At 36.0% G+C, this 19,262-nt stretch overlaps 2 protein-coding genes across 2 annotated transcripts; one reads left to right on the top strand and one right to left on the bottom strand.

Annotated features, from left to right (window-relative positions):
• Nucleotides 1-245: 245 nt before the first annotated feature.
• Nucleotides 246-4,928, bottom strand: LOC133859873 (high affinity nitrate transporter 2.7). The gene is made up of 2 exons (XM_062295429.1): nucleotides 3,719-4,928; nucleotides 246-714 (listed from the first exon to the last, which is right to left on the bottom strand). The coding sequence occupies exons 1-2, from the start codon at nucleotides 4,843-4,845 to the stop codon at nucleotides 471-473; spliced, it is 1,371 nt and encodes a 456-aa protein (XP_062151413.1). The 5' UTR covers nucleotides 4,846-4,928; the 3' UTR covers nucleotides 246-470.
• Nucleotides 4,929-5,733: 805 nt separating this feature from the next.
• On the top strand, nucleotides 5,734-19,262 carry LOC133859872 (DExH-box ATP-dependent RNA helicase DExH17). The gene is made up of 28 exons (XM_062295428.1): nucleotides 5,734-7,975; nucleotides 9,050-9,095; nucleotides 10,538-10,628; nucleotides 10,940-11,123; nucleotides 11,375-11,536; nucleotides 11,836-12,073; nucleotides 12,194-12,230; nucleotides 12,320-12,366; nucleotides 12,651-12,688; nucleotides 12,840-12,861; nucleotides 12,991-13,203; nucleotides 13,332-13,488; nucleotides 13,573-13,624; nucleotides 14,290-14,361; nucleotides 14,522-14,571; nucleotides 14,683-14,800; nucleotides 14,889-14,952; nucleotides 15,024-15,107; nucleotides 15,211-15,336; nucleotides 15,423-15,619; nucleotides 15,715-15,903; nucleotides 16,006-16,257; nucleotides 16,362-16,411; nucleotides 16,671-16,688; nucleotides 17,039-17,121; nucleotides 17,217-17,415; nucleotides 17,504-17,541; nucleotides 17,632-19,262. Exons 1-28 carry the CDS (start codon nucleotides 5,777-5,779, stop codon nucleotides 18,549-18,551), a joined length of 5,946 nt encoding a protein of 1,981 aa, XP_062151412.1. The 5' UTR covers nucleotides 5,734-5,776; the 3' UTR covers nucleotides 18,552-19,262.

The raw sequence follows: 19,262 nt of genomic DNA, 5'->3' as shown, positions 1-19,262 counted from the left end.
TTAGAGAGTGATTTGTAATTATAGCTTTCTACAAGAACTCTCAATTAACTTTTTATAATACAGAGAGTGATTCATAATTTAGGTCAATCCCAAGGACTAGTGGTAAACTATAATTACAAATCACTCATTGAACCCGTTTTCCGTCCATCAATTTAACGAGATTTCCCAACGGAAGAGGGGGTAAAGGTATAAAAATGATAGTTGCATACTCTCTTTTGATCGAGGTATCAGTTCGTGGTAACATGTTAACAATGAGCAGTAGTTCATTAGAGAAATGTAATTACTCCTAAAAAATTTCAATATAAAGCCTAAATGAAAAAAATAAAATAAAAAAATCATACGAGTTCAACTCGATTAATAATATAGCATAATTTTATGTCAAGATCAAGTCAATTATTATTAAATGAGCTATATCCGAATTGAGCTCCATTCATCCACAAGCAGACGGCCTATTTCTGGGTATTGGAACCTTAATGGAGCAGGTGATAATCTTCGTCGGTTTTGTGAGGATCAAAGGAAGGGCCACAAAGCATGCCCCCCCATTGGGGGAAGTAGATGAGATAAATTGGGAGGGTACAGATGAGCATCATAACGCCCATGAGAGATATGCTTGTTTGCGTCGAGAATTTAGAGCCTGTAAACAACAAGAGCTGCGTCACCTCTGCCCCTACTGTCCCTCCACTTCCTGTCATCCCTGATATCACTCCCAATGACCTGCAAAAGCAAAACCACATTTTCTTATCAGGCTTTACTACCATCTCAAACTAACACAGTCAAAAGTTCAAACTAAAAATGGACAAAATCATCAATTATTTCCTAAATTTAAATAATAAAAAAATCAGATGAATTTAATTATATTTTAATACTCCCTTTAATATATAGGTTAAAACTCATTTTTAATAGGCCGGTGAGACTCAACATGTAAAATATTTAATTGAAATAAGAAGTAAATGACGGAGATATAGTTCAAACTCAAAATCTCTATCTTGATATCAAGTTAGATTACTGCTTATTCCAAAAACTTGACAAATAAATTTAATCATTTAATTTTTATTCTAACATGCCGCTACCTCCATCGCCACGCTCTCTTCTCCCACCGCATTGCTCTCAACCTCTGTAGGCATTGATTTGGTTCACATGATCTGGCTGCTTCCAAGCTAAATCTTTAATCATCCGCAATTTTGCCCACCAATGTGCTTTACCACTGTTTTTACTAGCCTATCCGCAATTTGGCCCTCATGTGTAGGCGCCTCTTCACCGTTTCATCAGCCTGTGTTGTTGATTTTCGGAGTTTTTGTTGTATTTATGTTATGTATTTATGTTGTTTGTTGTCGTTTCTTTTTTGGGCTTTACTCTTCCTACCAGTGTTTGTTGCTTTTTTTTTTTTTTCTAGAAAAATTTGTGAAGGATAGAAGGCCTTATCCGGCTGGATTACCTCTTCTCTCTCTACCCCATCTTTTCCCATTTCTCTAGTTTCTGTATTTTGCATTTTAAAAAAAAAAAAAAGATAAAAATGCTTTTTGGCTAGAAGACAAGCTCGAAATGATTCATTGATGTGTCGGTCAGTTGGGATATATTTTTCTAAGAAGTTCGGAGATATTTTTCTAAAAGTCTTTCGATATAACGTACAAATATAAATATAAAGTGTTTTGTGATTTGACCCATTTATTAATATTTATTTTATTTTATTTTATTTTAAATGATTTGTTAATATATTTATAGAACATAAAATAAAAACCAAAAACAAATACACAAATGCAAATCAATTTTATTTTATTTTATTTTTATTTTTAAGGAAGAGAATCTTCAAGCTCGCAATGATTAATACAAAACAAAATAAACACTCGCAATCAAACAAAAAGTTGATGGCTTAGAGTGGAAATGGGGCCTAGAGAAACAATGACTCATGAACTGCCATCCCCGACCCCAACCTATTGAAACGGGACGCTATCAAATTCCTGGGAAGTCTCTAGACTTTCTCCTTAATTACATAATCTACATTTACCGACATTTTATTCTAAGATCAGTAACATCCATGGCGGCTGGAGCCGGCTCTAATCGAATAAGGTCCTCTATTAATAATTATATAATAAATTTATATATATTTTTTTAAAAAATTAAGGCTTAATATGATAAAAAAAAAAATAATAAAATACTCTTTAATTAAAGTCCACACTCAATAATTGTATAAATAAAAGTTATTTACAAAACAAATTTTAAGACTCTAATATTGTAAAAATTAATAAATAATTTATAATTAAAAAGTAATTATAAATGTCATATACATATCCCTCTTGTGTCCCTCTAAAAATGAAGTGATTTTTAAAACTATCATGTGAATTTTGATCAATCATAATCCCAATAGTAATTTTAAAAGCCACTTTATTTTTAGAGGGACACAATAAAGACATGAGTATGACATCTAGTATTATTCATTTACTATTTTTAAAAGCCATATTTTTACATTCATGAAATAGTCAAACGTGTATAATTTTTTCTCCAACGTTTATTTGAATTGAATGTTTAGAAAAATATAAAAAAGTTTTCAAAGTTTAAAAATTCTCATTGTTTGTGTTGTGCATAATAGATAGAATTACAGACTCGGTGAGTCTTCAATATCCAATCATTTTTTTTGCATTATGTGCTATTACAATAAATCTTTATATAACTTATTTCTATTTTTCTCTTTATTTTTCTTTAAATCTTATTATTTCATGTTTTTGAATCAAGTGATAAGTTATTGAAAAAAATACACATATCCCCCTCAAACTACCACTCAATTGTCAATGCCCTCCCAAACTACCAATTGTGTCAATGTCCCTCATAAGACCAACAAAAGTCAAAAATGACCGTAATTATTTTTTTCAACGACACAAAATTGTCTTTATAAATTTGAAAAAGAACTAAAACTAAAAACTAAAAAAAAAACCTTTTTTAAAAAAAATCAAATTAAAAAAATTATAGAAATAAAAGCAAAAAATAACGAAAAAAATAAATGAAAATTTTAAAAAACAAAACGAAAAAAGAACCAGTTTTTTTTTTTTTTTTTTTTTTTTTTTTTTTTTATGACTTTTTTTTTTGTTATTTTAAATTTTTTTAATAATTTGTCTAACTTTTTTTTCTTCAAATTTTATAATTTTTGTCATTAGGGCGAGGCTAACAAATTTCGGTAGTTTAGAGGATAAGATCGACATAATTGGTAGTTTAGGAAGAATATTGACAATGAAGTGGTAATTTGAGATGATTATATATATTTTTTCTTAAGTTATTCTATATCTAATAAGTTATATATAAAAAAAAAAATTTAAATATATTTTACAAATAAAAGAAAGTGTTCTAATTGACATATTAAATAAAAAAACATAATATAAATATAAAAAAATAACCTCATTTAAGCTTATCGTTTTATGCCTCAAAATTTATCAGACGCCGGTAAGATATATATATATATATATATATATTTTAAAAAAGATCTATACATTTTCGAACAGAAGAACATGAACTACTATTTTTGCAACCATCACATAATGACAAATTTTCATGTGTCATTCATAATCAACATTTGTACCCCGATATCTATTTTTTTTTTCTTTAAGAATAATTATATTACAGGAATTTTTTAAATTTTTTCTTACTTGAGTTGATTTTTTTTTTTTTTTTTTTGTGGGTAAGTTGATAAAATTTGAACATAACAGATAATAGCAAACAGCAAACTAACCTTTTGGAAACAAAAGGAACCACACCGAAGGTGAGGCCACTGGCGGCTTGAACAAACACAGAGAAACAACACATGACAGCTATGGAGCCCCACAGCGAGTTGACTCGTCCGAGCAACACACAGAGCAACCCGGCTACCGTCTGCACCACCCACAACGCCCACAGCCTCCCTCTCATTCCAAACCTCTTCGCCATTTCGTCGGAGACCAATCCTCCCGTTGGCCGTGAAAAGAAATTCGCCATTCCAAAGCTCGCCGCCACAGTACCGGCCAACTCAAGATTCAAATCAAACCTTTCGTAGAAATACTGCGCTATAACATTGTCAGTTGTCAGCTCCACTCCAAAACTGTACCCGTACGCCAGAGCCAAAATCCACGCTCTGTAGTTCTTAAGCCCATTGAAGAGAATTTTAAAGAAATTCTCTTTCGGGATCGCGCGGGAACGTTTGTAGTTCCCGGAAGGTAGGTCTTGGCCGTAAGCCAAGACCATTATCGCCGTAACTGCTTGGAAAATCGCGGGGACGACAAACGCAGCACGCCAAGCAGTGAAAGACGATACGTTGAAGGACATGATGAGAGAGTATATGAGCGGCATGACCAACTGGGTGACGCCTGAGCCCGTGTTCGCCCACCCGGCCGCCACGCCGTTGGCGAGCCCGACAACGCAGCCGGAGAACATGGAGCTCATCCAGAACTGGTTGGCGACGAAGTTCGCCAGTGAGAAGCCTATAAGAAAGCGGACGAGAATGAACGAGTTTGGCGACGAGATTAGACACATTGAGAGTATTGCAGGCGTGGTGAGCAGAGACAGCGTGGCGGAGGCGACTCGAGGGCCCACGAGGTCGCATACGGGTCCCATGGCGAGGCGAGAGAAGATCGAGCCGGCGAAGGAGGCTATGCCGGCGTAGCTAATATCGGTGTCGGTGAGGTTGAGGTCCTCGCGGATGATGGCCACGAGAGGAGGAATGGAGAAGGTGGAGAAGAAGCATGAGAAGAGAGAGAGCCATGCAAGGTGGAAGGCTCGCATGTGGGGTGGGGCTATTGAGAAAGGTCGGAATTCGGTGGCCTTTTGGTCTGCAGGATCGACGGGTAAAGAGAAGGAAAGTGCTTTTGTGGGTTGAGCTTCCATGGAAGATGAAGGATCTGGAAACTGGATGTATCTCAGAGCGTTAACAAGTTGGATATATATTTATCTCTAGCGCCCAATACATTTATCTCTAGCGGTGAAATAGACAAACCTATAGTTCTGTTAATGGGGCAGTCATCGGCGGGGGACGGGTCCCTTGCCCCCGTTTTAATGAAAACGGGTTGTTTTAGTTAAAAAAAAAAGAAAAAAAAAAGTAACTTTTTACTTTTTAATAAAAAAAAATATTTGTTTATTATAAATGCCGATTGGGAAACTGTTTTCCATCCCCAACAATCATTCTCCTCTCCTGGATGGCAGTTTCTGTTTTTGAGTTTTCCTGTTCTAATTTGGTTGTGTAGGCAGTTTGCTTTGTGCTTATTAACTTAGTTTTTGCTTTTAGGCCAAAATATGTGACCGACTCCCTGTTCTCTAATCGTTTTTATGTCACCGCAGAGACATCGTTTTGGTTGGCTAAGTTTTATTTGTAACATTTTGTCCGTAATAGTCTAAGTCAGTTGTTGGCTCAGTTTAGGTATACACTTTTATGGTGGTTCTTATGTACATCTTTATGGTGGCTGAATTTATACCATTCCCTCTTGATTAATGAGAATTGATCTTTTCTTTAAAAAAAAAAAAAAAAAAATCATTCTCTTGAGCATAGCAAAAGTCATTCAAAACAGTGACCTCGTACATACATGTGATAGTCTCACAGTCGGAGCAAAAAATTTTAATTTGGTTTATTAATTTTTCTTAATTCACTAAGAAATGTCAGATCACTTTATAAATGAGTTTGTAATAAACTAATATTTATCCATTTTACCAACCTAATATTTACCATATTTTATCAATTTAATAATTTCCCTTTTATCATGATATATACAATAACGAAGATTAGACTACACCGCGCCCCCCTTCTGAGAAGAAAATCTAGGACATGAAAAGTGCCTTTAAAGGCTTATTTGCTATTAACCCAAGAAAAAGTTTCGGGGCCTACGTAGAATCATGTGTTTCTCTATTAAAGAATGTTACCTACCAAGGCTTGGTCGCCGAAGGAAGTGTCATTCATGGGCATTTGATCAAGATGGGTATTTCCTCGGAAAGATACATAGCCGTAAAACTTCTCACCATGTACCTTAACGGCGCAAGTTCTGGTGAAGCTCATGGGATTGTGAAGGAGTTTAATGGGTTTGATCTTGTGGTGGATAATTGCTTGATTAGTGCTAACTTTAAGTGGGGAAATCTTGACGGAGCTCGCCAGTTATTTGAACAAATGCCTGAGAGAAACGAAGTCTCGTGGACAGCACTGATATCGGGTCTTATGAAATATGGAAGAGTGGACGAATCAATGTGGTACTTCGAGAGGAACCCATTTCAGAATGTGGTTTCTTGGACTGCGGCTATTAGTGGGTTTGTGCAAAATGGGTTTAATATTGAAGCTCTGAAGCTTTTCATGAAGCTGCTTGAATCTGGGGTCAAGCCCAATGATGTTACATTTACCTCTGTTATTAGAGCTTGTGCAGGTTCAGGTGAATTTGGTTTGGGAACGAGTGTTGTGGGGCTGGTTATCAAAGATGGATTTGAACACAAATTATCGGTTTCTAATTCTTTAATTACATTAAGCTTGAGGATGGGTGAAATTGCCTTGGCTAGGAGAGTATTTGATGGGATGGTAAAACGAGATGTTGTTTCTTGGACTGCAATCCTAGACATGTATGTTGAGATGGGGGACTTGGGAGAAGCACGTCGAGTCTTTAATGAGATGCCTGTAAGAAATGAGGTTTCTTGGAGTGCAATGATTGCAAGGTACAGTCAGAGTGGGAATCCTGAAGAAGCATTGAAACTCTTCTGTCAGATGGTTCAACATGGGTTTAACGCAAATATCTCTTGCTTCTCTAGTGTTCTTAGTGCATTGGCCAGCCTAAAGGCTTTTCGAGCAGGAATGAACATTCATGCACATGTTCTCAAAATTGGGATTGTGGAAGATGTCTTCGTTAGTAGTTCTCTAATTGACTTCTACTGTAAATGCGGAAAAACTAAAGATGGGCGTTTGGTGTTTGATTCAAATTTGAAGAAGAACGTGGTTTCATGGAACTCTATGATTGGTGGGTATAGTCTGAATAGACAGATGGACGAAGCTAAGGTGTTGTTTGACAACATGCCTATCCGAAATAATGTCTCGTGGAACACTATGATTTTGGGTTACACAGAAAATAAACAATTTGATAAGGTATTTGAAGGACTCCACGAGATGCTTTTGTCAGGGGAAATCCCAAATAAGTCCACCTTCTCAACTGTGCTTTGTGCTTGTGCCAGCATAGCCTCATTAGAGAAAGGCAAGATCCTCCATGGGAAAACCGTTAAGCTTGGAATTCAACATGACATTTTTGTGGGTACTGCCCTGACTGATATGTATGCCAAATCTGGGGATATTCAAAGCTCCAAGCAGGCCTTTGATAGAATGCCCGAGAAAAATGAAATCTCCTGGACTCTGATGATTCAAGGGCTTGCAGAAAATGGTTTTGCCGAGGAATCTCTTATTCTGTTTGAAGAAATGGGAAGAACCTCACCTGTTGCTCCCAACGAGCTCATGCTTTCTTCAATTCTTTTTGCTTGTTCTCACTCTGGCTTAGTCGAAAAAGGACTTAGATACTTCTATTCAATGGAAACAGTCTATGGCATAAAGCCAAAGGGAAGACACTACACCTGTATGGTGGATATGCTGTCTCGATCAGGACACCTCTTTGAGGCTGAAGAATTTATAAAAAGCATGCCATTTCAGCCTGAAAATAATACATGGGCAGCTCTATTTAGTGGCTGTACTGTATATAAAAATGAAGAGATTGCAGAAAGGAAAGCTAAGAAGCTCTGGGAATTAGAAGAGAACTCTGCAGGTTATGTATTGATGTCGAATATATATGCTTCAGCAGGTAGATGGGAAGATGTCATGAATATACGGAAGTTGATGAGGGAGAAGGGGTTGAAGAAGAGTGGCGGCTGTAGTTGGGTTGAGCTGAATAATCAAGTCCAATCTTTTAACTCAGAAGATGGAACGCACTCTCAATCGGTTGAAATTCGTGAAGTTTTAGAACTCTTAAGATCTGAAATGCTGCCCCGCAAGAAGTCCTTTTTACAAGCTGACCTCTTTTAGTAAGATGCAAAGGAGGAGTTTCTTGGAACAAGTATCTCATATTCTCTTATAACCCGCATCACGGTACATGTTATTTTGGAGTTTTTCATACCTGTCAGTATAGTAGGGTTTTGTTATAAATGAGTAATTCTACATGTACATTAAGCGTCCATCATGTGTCCATAAAAAATGAAATAGCTTTTAACATCACCATTTAATTAATCACATGTCCAATGGTGAGTTTAAAAGTCACATTATTTTTTTATGGGCACTTAATGTATATGTAGAATTACTTGTTATAATTATGTTATGCTGTAATCCTAAATTATTATTGAATATAGCCGCACTACTGTGGACGTAGGCACATTGCCGAACCATGTAAATTTGTGTCTTGATTTTCTTTTGTTGTCTCTTTTTTCCATTCCATATTATTATTCATTATTGTTGTACACGATAACAACAGAACTGGATACCAAGAATATGCATACTGCAACTTTTAACCCCAATGTACCTGCAAAAGGGATCCTATTCATTTCAAATAAAATGGAATGAAGAGGATCCAGATACTCTATTTAAGAGGGGGCAAAATGGTTCAAAAAAATAAAATGATTATTTTACCTCTCTAAATACACTAATCGGCTCTTCTCTATTTCATTTGAAATGAAGATGATTTGTCTCTGTCCCTCCATTCCGTTGTTAGGTTTCAAAGGTGTTAAAAATAATTAAAAAAAGTAAGGGCTAATATAAATCCTAAAAAAAAAAAATTAGTTGGTCAATTTAAAAGATTTTTTTTTACTACATTGGCCCCCCTAGTTGACCTTGTAACAAATAAAAGTCGCAAGAATTTATAAATTTATTTTGAAATCATAAAGATTTACTTGTTATTAAGGTCAAACTAAAGGGACAATTTTAACAATTTCTCCTTAAAAAGAATGAAATGCTAAGAATTACTTCATGATATTAAATAAAAGAGAAGGGTAGCATTGTCAATACACTCATGAGTCACGATGAATACCAATGCAAATAATTGAACTCGATTGTAAAATCCATAATTCCGTGCAAGTTCAAGGGTTTCAGAAGGAAATTTCACTTTGTTCTTCTCGGGCCCCACTAATCCGTAACAACTGCTCACACGGTTCATCATGTAATACCGGTCCACCTCTCCCGCCAAAAAACGTCGCTCCGACGATATATGTGCGGCTCCATTTCATTTCTCTCCTTTCAATTTCACTGCGAAACCTCTCTACTACGAGCCAGTCGGTTCCACCTTTCGCTCTCTCAGGTATCTCTCTCGTCTCTCTCTCTCTCTCTCACACACACACACACACACAAACACATACAAATACAAACACGGATGGGAGACTAATTCTATCTGATTGTTTTTGAATTGAAGAATCGAATATTTCAAATTCTTAACAATAATTTCAGTTTTTATGACTATCATAGAAGCTGAGCTAATTTTTCATTTGCTTGAGAAATTGAGCTGGATTGGCTAACTATTGCTGCAGTTGTTTACTGTAGATCGTAGATTTTGAGAATTCGTGAATTCTTCCTGCATAGAGAAGAAGGTTTTTGAAACAAGTTCATACAATTTTTAAAAATTCGCAACAAATTTGATCGAGTTCTGAGTTAATTTGAGTGTTTAGGAGGATATAGGAGGTTTCCACAAGAAAACTCGGTGAATTTTGAAATCTCTGATACAAAATTTGACCATGTTATGAAGGAATTTGAGAGTTTGAGAATATTTCTGTCTCTAATTCTCTTCGTAATTTTTGGACCATAGCTTAAAGATACGTTGTATATGATGAAGTCAGAATGCAACATGTCGTATAGATGATGAGAACTGGCTGCCGGTTTTCAAATGATTTGTCATTTAACACGATGATTTGTCATTTGGATATGAAATCTGGTTGATATGATTGAAATTAGCAGATCTTAAATAATATGGTTGTTAGAAGACAAATTTGTGAAAGTGATTCTTAGTTTTGTCTTTTCCTTTCTGCTTTTGGTTCTTTCAGAGTTTTAGCTTGTTGAATTCATGAACGATTTTTCTTCTACTCCTAACTTTGGAGAATCCAAAGAGATTTGATATGTTTGTTTGCCGCTTAAGTTGACATATTGTTTTCCCTCGGATCTTTGACTTGAAAGCATTGTGTTACTGAAACTTAGGTGCTGTTTATTTGGTAGATAAAAATTGGAAGAACAAAAAAAAACTCAAGTTTTGTAGTGAAACAATATAACAGGACTAGTCTTTTGATAGAATTCAGTTTACAATGTTATTCAAAAGTCCTGGAAATTATTAGTTTTATGAAAATTGCTTCTTTCAACATGTTTTTCAATGATACTTTTAGTATAGCATTATAATGATTGAACTCCTTGGATGTGGATAAGTACCTGAAGGCCTATCAATTGACTGCATGCTTAAAGAACATTTTGATCCTTATGAATTTACCGTGTTTCATGGTGACTGCAGAGGGTATTAACTTTGTTATCTCTTTTATACTTTGGTTGATAATGTCTATATCCTGATATTCACTGTTTCTTTTTTTGGTTATTTGTTTCCCCCAGTCTGTCAAGAAACGAGTGGAACTATGGATTCATATACACTGAAGTCCGTGTTAGATTTGCCTGCACATTTTCGTTCAGCTTTTAATTTCAGGTACATATTGAGCTTTCCGATGTTAATACATAAATTTGAAGCTTGGTTATTCTTTCTGCTTGTATTTTATTAATTTCTATGATTTTTGTGAATAAAGCAATAATCATTATAAATCACCATGCAAGAATTTTCCCTTTTTTTCATTTTTAAATACTACGTATAATTGCTTCTCTCCAGCATAGTGCAGAAGATGTTCTCTCTGTATCAAAGTGGTTGCTTTCACAGTCTTCATAATGTTACTACTATCTTCCTGCACTCCACATGTTGGTATATGTGGTAGTAATGTACTTTTTTGTTTCTTTCACATGCAGATACTTTAATTCGCTGCAGAGCGAATGCTTTCCTGTTTGTTTCCACTCCGATGCAAACATGGTTATTTCAGCCCCAACTGGAAGTGGTAAAACGGTGCTCTTTGAGCTTTGCATTTTGAGGCTTCTCTCGAAGTTCATCTCTGAAGAGGGGAGGTTCATCCATTTAAAGGGAACCCTCAAGACAGTAAGCCTCCAGTGCAGTGACACTATAGTAGACATTTATTTTAATTTTCTAGGACGGGACTTCTAAGAAGATCATAGGCCCCTTTATTTCATCTATCTTGTTTGGGTACTGTTGGCAACTTATGATTTGATGACTGCAATTAAAAAGACAAACCTCTTCTCTTTGACATATTGCATTATATTAAGCTTGAAGTTTATATATACTTCCACTCAGTAGCAATTGTTCATTTCATCTGCTTATGTGCCTTGAAGATCTACATAGCCCCATCTAAGGCCTTAGTACAAGAGAAGCTCCGTGATTGGAATGAGAAGTTTGGGTCATGGGGGATTAACTGCCTGGAGTTGACCAGCGATAATGAATTTTACAACGTAAGGAATATACAAGAAGCTGATATTATTGTAACCACTCCTGAGGTGAGTGTGCATATCTATTTTGCATGGACACACGACTCTAAATTTCTAATGCATACAGAATGCTCACATAAGAATCATGTACAAGCACTGCCTTGGCCCAACAGTGCCTTGAGTCAACACATATATGGCCATGTCGGCCCATGTGTATGTATTTGTATCGTACCTGTTAAAGAAAAGTATGTAGATCGATATATTTCAAGTTTCTAATAATACAGTTTGCATTCTCCTACTATTCGGGTTTTTTATAAACTGATACCATAGGAGTATGACTAAATGGAGTTCTTGTTCCTTTTAAATAGAAATTTGATGCTGTGACTCGGTATCGCATAAAAGATGGTGGCTTGAGCTTTTTTGGTGACATAGCTCTTCTACTTATTGATGAAGTTCACCTTTTGAATGATCCACGTGGAGCAACTTTGGAGGCAATAGTTAGCAGAATAAAAATGCTTGCTCGCAACCCTGAGATGAGATCAACTTCTCTTTCTCATGTCCGATTCATTGCGGTGTCTGCCACAATTCCAAATATTGAGGACCTTGGTAAATTCTGCCGCGATATTGATGTTTGTTAAGAGTCAAAATGTTGACATGTTACATTATTATCTTCAAACAAGTGGCTAAGCATTTAACAATTTGGACACTGCATATAATCTATTGCAGCTGAATGGCTTATGGTTCCTGTCCAAGGAATTAAAAGGTACCTTGGCTATTAGTGATGAGTAAAATTTATTGCTTCAATACCACGATGCAGTTTATCTCATTTATAGCTTTCCAATGTTCTGACAGGTTTGGAGAAGAAATGAGGCCTGTAAAGTTGACAACTAAAGTTTTTGGTATGTATGTATAACTCGAATTTTATATTGCAAAGTTAGTTTCTCGCCCAATTCATCACTCTACAACTCTTGTAATTTGCTATTAACTGATACAATCTTGGGGGGCAATAAGTTTGCCTAAAATCACTTTGAATAGTATGATCATTATAATGTTATCATTGAAGGTGTACTTATCAAAAAAAAAAAAAAAAAATGTTATAAATCAAGGTGCCGGAGCATAATTTTATTAGTCCAATTAAAGTTCTCATTGTTTTGATATGTTTTCACAACTATCTTTCTTGCAGGCTATACGCCAGCCAAAAATGACTTTCTATTTGAAAAGGTGAGTGTTTTGTTGACTGAAGTTATTAATAACATTAAACCCATTCTTTTTTCTGTTCTAAGATATTTATTGACTAGGAAAATGAAATTTCAAAGCCATTAATTTAAACAACTTCTCATATTTGTGATGGTTTGTATTTGTTCCATTACAGCGCCTTCAAAACTATATTTTTGGTAAGTAGAGACTATTGCACTAACTTTATGATAGATTATTCTTTTACTTTATTCCTATGAGGTCTTCTGATTTTAACAAGTGTAATAAAGAATCATGAAATTGCAAAGATGCTTAAAACTGATTTGCAGATATTCTCATGCAATATTCGAGAGGAAAATCTGCTCTGGTTTTTTGTTCAACAAGAAAAGGAGCACAAGAAGCAGCACAGTGCCTCTCTCAGACTGCAATGAACTTTGGTCATTCAAATCCGTTCATTAAAAGTAAAGAACAGCAGGAAAGGCTAAGGGAAGCATCACTATCATGCAGTGACAAACAAATGCAATCTTATATCATTTATGGTGGTATAGAGCAAACTTATTCTGCTATAGAATACTCTTAGGCTTGGAATTATCAGTATGCTCGTCATTTTGAGTTGTTTCCTCAAATTGTTTTTAAGTGCACTCTGATTCAATAGATTGCATGTTTGCAGTTGGTTATCACAATGGTGGGCTTTGCCTGAAGGATCGTAATCTCATTGAAAGTCTTTTTCTTATGGGCGACATTCAAATTATTTGCACAACAAATACTCTTGCCCATGGGATCAACCTACCAGCACATACAGTTGTAATAAAATCAACACAACACTAGTATGTTGAAGTATTACTAAGCTTTGTAATAAATTCCAAACACATCCTTCACGTTTAATTCACCAAAACTTGTATTTTGTCCAGCAACAAGGAAAAAGGTCTTTACATGGAATATGACAGATCCACTATACTACAGGTGTGGCACTTGTCATAAACACCTCTTAATAAATGATTGCATCAAATCAGTCTCTTGTAAAAAATGGAAAATATATAAATTTGAAATAGAATTAGTATAACTGCTGCATTCTTCTGCACTTTTAAGTAGTTCTCTTATTGGTTATACATTAATGTCATGTCTTAAAGGAAATGTGGCCAAGATATGGCATCTGAATGGAAATAGCTTCAGGATCTGCTGCATGACAACAAACTTAAACCTTGATTTTGGAAATGGCAATGCAAAAAAAAAATTTACAATAAATCCTTAAACTATTATGGCAATATGTTAGCCGTGATGTTATATGACCAGAAAATTTTCGATGGCCAAGTGGAAATTATTGGTTCTGTATTGGTCGGGCTTTTTGAACCACTTTCAATGTTATTAGGAAGAGATATTTCTGCTAAGAGGGATTCTTGTGAATCCTAACATAGGAAAAAGTGCAATATTCTCAATAGCAGACATGCTGTTGTACGAGCACACACTTTTTTTTTTTCATCCTCATATTAACTGTATTTAGCCCAAAAAGGAAGAAAAGAATAAATATAAAGAGCAACTTTTGTCCTTTATACATGCTTGTCTGTATTCAACGGTGTTATTGCTAACTGTAATATACCATTTAAAGTTAGTCATGTCTTGGCATGCAGATGAGCGGGAGGGCAGGCCGCCCACCATTTGATGATACAGGAATGGTCATAATCATGACAAGAAGAGAAACTGTAAGATTAACCTTTCTCCCTCCCTCTCTCTGTCATGTCTGTGAGTATATTGCTTTATAATAATTAGTTAATATATTTCTTCATAGTTATTGAATCAATTTTGATATCCAATAGTCTGTCCATTCTGAACTGTCTTTTACGATTCTTTACATGATGCCAGGTCCATTTGTATGAGAATCTATTGAATGGATGTGAAATGGTGGAATCACAGTATGTGTATCCATTCAACTTTATAACTGATTTTGTGGACTGTGCTTTTGTGAATATTCTGAAAAACTGCATGTCTCTAATCAGGTGGCTCTTATTGTCTTCTTATTTCAGATTGCTATCATGTGTGACGGAGCACTTAGCTGCAGAGATAGTTCAACTGACCGTCTCGGATATTACAAGGGCAATTGAGTGGATGAAGTGCTCATATTTGTATGTCAGAATGAAAAAGGCATGTGCATCTTCAGATCCCTTTCAGAATATCATCTGGATACACTTTTTCAGCTAATGACTTTTCTGAAACTTCAATGCAAAAGCAGAATCCTGGAAATTATTTAGTTAGAAAAGGGACTTCAAGTGACCATAAAGAGAGGGATATGCAAGGTGCTGTTATCATCCACTGGTAAAGTTGTTATTTTTCCCCTCCATTTCTTATCAGTGTTATTTTATATCAGAGATTTGTGTTCAGAAAGTTAATGAGTTATCGCGACATCAAATGATCTGGACTGATGAAGATGGTTACCTGTTGAAGCCGCTAGGTATCAGTATCATTTACTTATGAATGACAAATATCATGAAACACAATACGCAGACCCCTGCAAACTGCAGTTTATAACCCTTTCATATTTTTTTTGTCTTTAGAGCCTGGAAAGCTGATGACAAAGTACTATTTGAAGTTTGACACAATGAAACACATTATGCAGACCCCTGTAAATTGCAGTTTGGAAGATGCACTTCATATCATATGCCGTGCAGAGGAAATTGCTTGTATGTATAAATGTAATGCTTATGTATCCTCTGATGCTTGAAAAGTCTATTGAAGGAGTGATATGGTTATTTACTGGAACATGAAGGGATACAGCTCAGACGCAATGAGAAGAAACTTCTAAATGACATAAACACTGATAAAGATAGCCGGCTTCGCTTTCACATCCTTGGTGATAAAGGGAAACCGAAAAAGCGTATTCAAACTAGAGAAGAAAAAATATTTGTTTTGGCAAATGAATGCTTGACTGGTGATCCTTCAGTTCATGATTTATCCCTGACCCAGGTTTCATCTGCTCATAATTTTACAACAATTGTGTTGTGTTTAGGTATTCTTAATGGTTTATATATGAAACTATAAATTTGGTATCTGTGTCTTAGGACATGAATTCTATATGCTCAAACGGGTGTAGAATTGCCAAGTGTATGAAAGAGTATTTCATTTACATGAAGAATTATAGAGGAGCCTTGAATTCAACACTTCTAGCCAAATCATTACATCAAAAACTCTGGGATGATAGTCCATACTTGCTGAAACAATTACCTGGAATTGGAATGGTGACTGCAAAGGTTTTCTCTATTGACTTCTTCAGTGTATCTGATGGCATGACTTCAAAATCTTGGGTTAGTTAAAAATCTTCTTTCTGCACCCCCTTCTAATGCTATTTTCAGGCACTACATTCAATGCAAATCAATTCATTTGAGACGCTAGCTGAAGCTGATCCAAGGAGAATAGAGATAGTCACTTGTCGAAAATTCCCATTTGGGAACCATATTAAGGATTCTCTACTTTCACTACCTCCAAAAGTCGATGTGAAGATGGAGGAAATTGAGTGCCAAAGGCAAGGAAAGTCTAAGCTGGTAGTAACATTGACAAGGCTATCACAACCGGTGCAATCGACAAAACGGCATTATGCTGATATGGTATGATATCTGGAATCTTATAATGCATTTTGTGTAAACCTTATTCACAAACTGTCAATTGTAATGAAACACAATATGTGCCATTGGTGAATTCATTTCTACAGATTGTTGGCTCAGAAGAGGATAACTTGATTGTCTTCCATGAGAAAATAAGGTGATGATGATATCTTTTTTAACATTCCGATACTTTGATAAGGATAGTGCTGTGAGCATGGTACCAAGAGGTTTCTACCAAACCAAAATCTAATGTCACATATTCAGCTGTTTCTTTTGGTTGGAAAACTTCTTGATTGCCTGTACAGATTTGGTTGGTTCAAATGGTGACCTCTTGGTATTGTGCTTACTTCTGTATGCTACCTCTTGTTCCACAGTCATCCATATATCGTTTAACTCTATCTATGTTGTTGCTGCAGAGTGGAAGAGTTCTCCAGGTATGCAGACGTAAACCCTTGTTTCCCTTCTTTGTTTGTAACTCAGTAACATGCTAAAGCATCCCTATACTGTATCAACCATACATAAAATCATTGAACGTGAATAAAAAGCAATATTTGACATGAAATTAGATTCCTCCTCTTTTAGTAACTATCTTGAATGTTCTAAACTAGTAGTTAACTGCAATTATTAAAATGTTAACATCAACTATTACTATTTAAATTTTCTAAACAATAATGAGGACAATAAATCTCAATACCGTTGATTAAACATGAAGAAAGACAAAGCTATTTCTGTCAGGGAGAGAGTTTAGTCAAGTGATGTCTGAGGTAGTTGAATTTCTTTGCAGCCCCTACAGTGCAACAATTCTCCTGTCAAGTCCTCATCAAGGAAAGCTAACTATCAAGGCTGATCTTATTTTTGAAGAATACAGTATAGCTCCTGCCATGATATCTCCAACTTTTTGCGACTTTACTGGCAGTGAATTACAGACTAAATGGATTTGTTTTGTATCATTATTCATGTAGTTGGCATTGATCTCCACCGAAAACTTCTTTTGATGAAAGAGAGCAACTTGAGCATGAAATATAAACAGAGAAATAAGCAGCCTTCCTCGTTTCCTCCACCTGAGGAAATACATATTATAGATGACAATGAAACTACATCTCCAGCTCCAGCCAAAGAGCTTCACAATTCAGCCAACTCTGAAAAGGAAAATGGTTTCTTGTGAGTATATTGTCATCTTATTTTTAAATCTCTTTACTGGCGCCTGAAAATTTGGTTTTTAATAAATCAATTGGTTTTTCTATTCCAGGCCCAGTTTCAAACTCTTAGATGAAGAGATGGGAGAAGGTATAGGTCAAAATATAATCCTAGACAGTTTTTAAGGTCTACTATCTTTCCTCCCTTTTCACTTACGACTTCTACCTCAAATCGCTACAGATGAGCCTGATCTTGAAGTTGAAGAAGATGAATGCAAAATCATCACTGAACAAACAGTATTTGACCACATACGTGAAAAAGCCAAGAACTTTCCTGTCTTGGCCACACCAAGTATTGCCTGTTTCCCATCCTCAGAGGCCTTGATTCTCACAAGGAAGCTCTCTCGTCAGAAGCAGCTTGAACTCCATAGTGAAGTAGAAGTTCTGGGTGAGACAGACAGAAACAAGATTACACGACCAAGTGTGGTCAATCCATCTTCAGAACGCAGTGGACATGGTGCTACCAAATGTCCGATTCCTCCAGAACCTGAAGAGAGCACATCCAAGACTTTAACTGGGGGATCAATATTTGATCATATACAGAAAAAGTCTAAGAATTTTCCAATGATCAATAAATTGAAGACCATTGATTCGGAGCCTTTATTCTGGACGAAGGAACACTCCTCTGAGAGTCGGGCTGAGTTAGGCACTGTTTCCTCTGAAATATTGAATGAGATGAATTCAGATGAAATCTTGGCAGATACTATAACCATTTCAGATTCGGAACCCAGAAAGGTGGAAAGAGATTCATGTGTTTCAAAGCAAAGCACAAAGGTCAGACACAATTTATTTTCTGGAAGCTCCCCTGGCACATATGGGTTACTCAATCTTCCTCCAAGAGTTTCAAGCCCCACTGGTGATCTATCATCTATTGAAATGCTATCTTTTGATATTTCCATGTTAAAGAACAATGGCCAGTCGGCAGACCCATTGAGCAACTTGAAAAGTAGCAGGAAGCAGCAATGCCGGTCGAGAGAATTTAAAAGACAGAACTGTTCTCCAAGTGTATCCAGAATACAGTGCTGCTCGTCGGAAACAGCCAGCGAAACCGGGGAAGCAGATGCATTTCTTGGGTTCAAGAGTGTCTTTTCATTTCTTTGATTCCTCTTTGGGCAGGGAATTAAAGGATGGACCCATCGTCTTTTAAATTTTTTGATTCAATTGCATCAGCTTCGAACTAGATTTCGGTACGTACGTTTCCAACCTAGAGCTGTTCTACATCATTCTCCGGTCCATCTGCTCTTCATCCCTTATGCCGTAAATTCAATGGTTAATTTGCAAATCTGAGATGCAGTGGATGGACAAAGAAATAATTTCTATTATTTTTCTTTCCAAAACGGGATCTGAGAGCTCGTCGCTAATAAGCTCGGTGAATAGTGAGCACAACCTGGGTACATTAATGTCCATGACTTTAGAATTGAATCTTAGGATGCTTGTTGGCCCCTACACTCTAAAAGCTCCATCAATGTGCCCATTCAGATTCCAATCCTTAAACGGGAGTTAAAATCCGAATCATTTCATCTGGCAGAGCCAGCGGTGAACTGGGATGCATATCTTCTTTCAACGTGATCATACTTCTTTGAGAAACGCTAGCTACACTCTTCTACTTGTTTTTGTATATTCCATTTCTTTTGAAACTCATTCTGATGTCTTCGTACCCGAGTTTAATAGACTGGAATTCCTCCAACCGAGAAAAGTTTGGTCCAAAAATGTTCCAAAGGGACGATTGGAATTGTCCTGTTACATGATAGAATTCTAAATATGCAAAGATTAAATGGAATGATAGTTACATAGAGTATTATTCCCTATTAA

The sequence above is a fragment of the Alnus glutinosa genome, chromosome 2, assembly GCF_958979055.1.
Source record: "Alnus glutinosa chromosome 2, dhAlnGlut1.1, whole genome shotgun sequence".
In the NCBI taxonomy this organism is placed as follows: Eukaryota; Viridiplantae; Streptophyta; class Magnoliopsida; order Fagales; family Betulaceae; genus Alnus; species Alnus glutinosa.
Note: the sequence above shows the minus strand (reverse complement) of the source record. Positions and strands in the feature narration are given on the sequence as shown.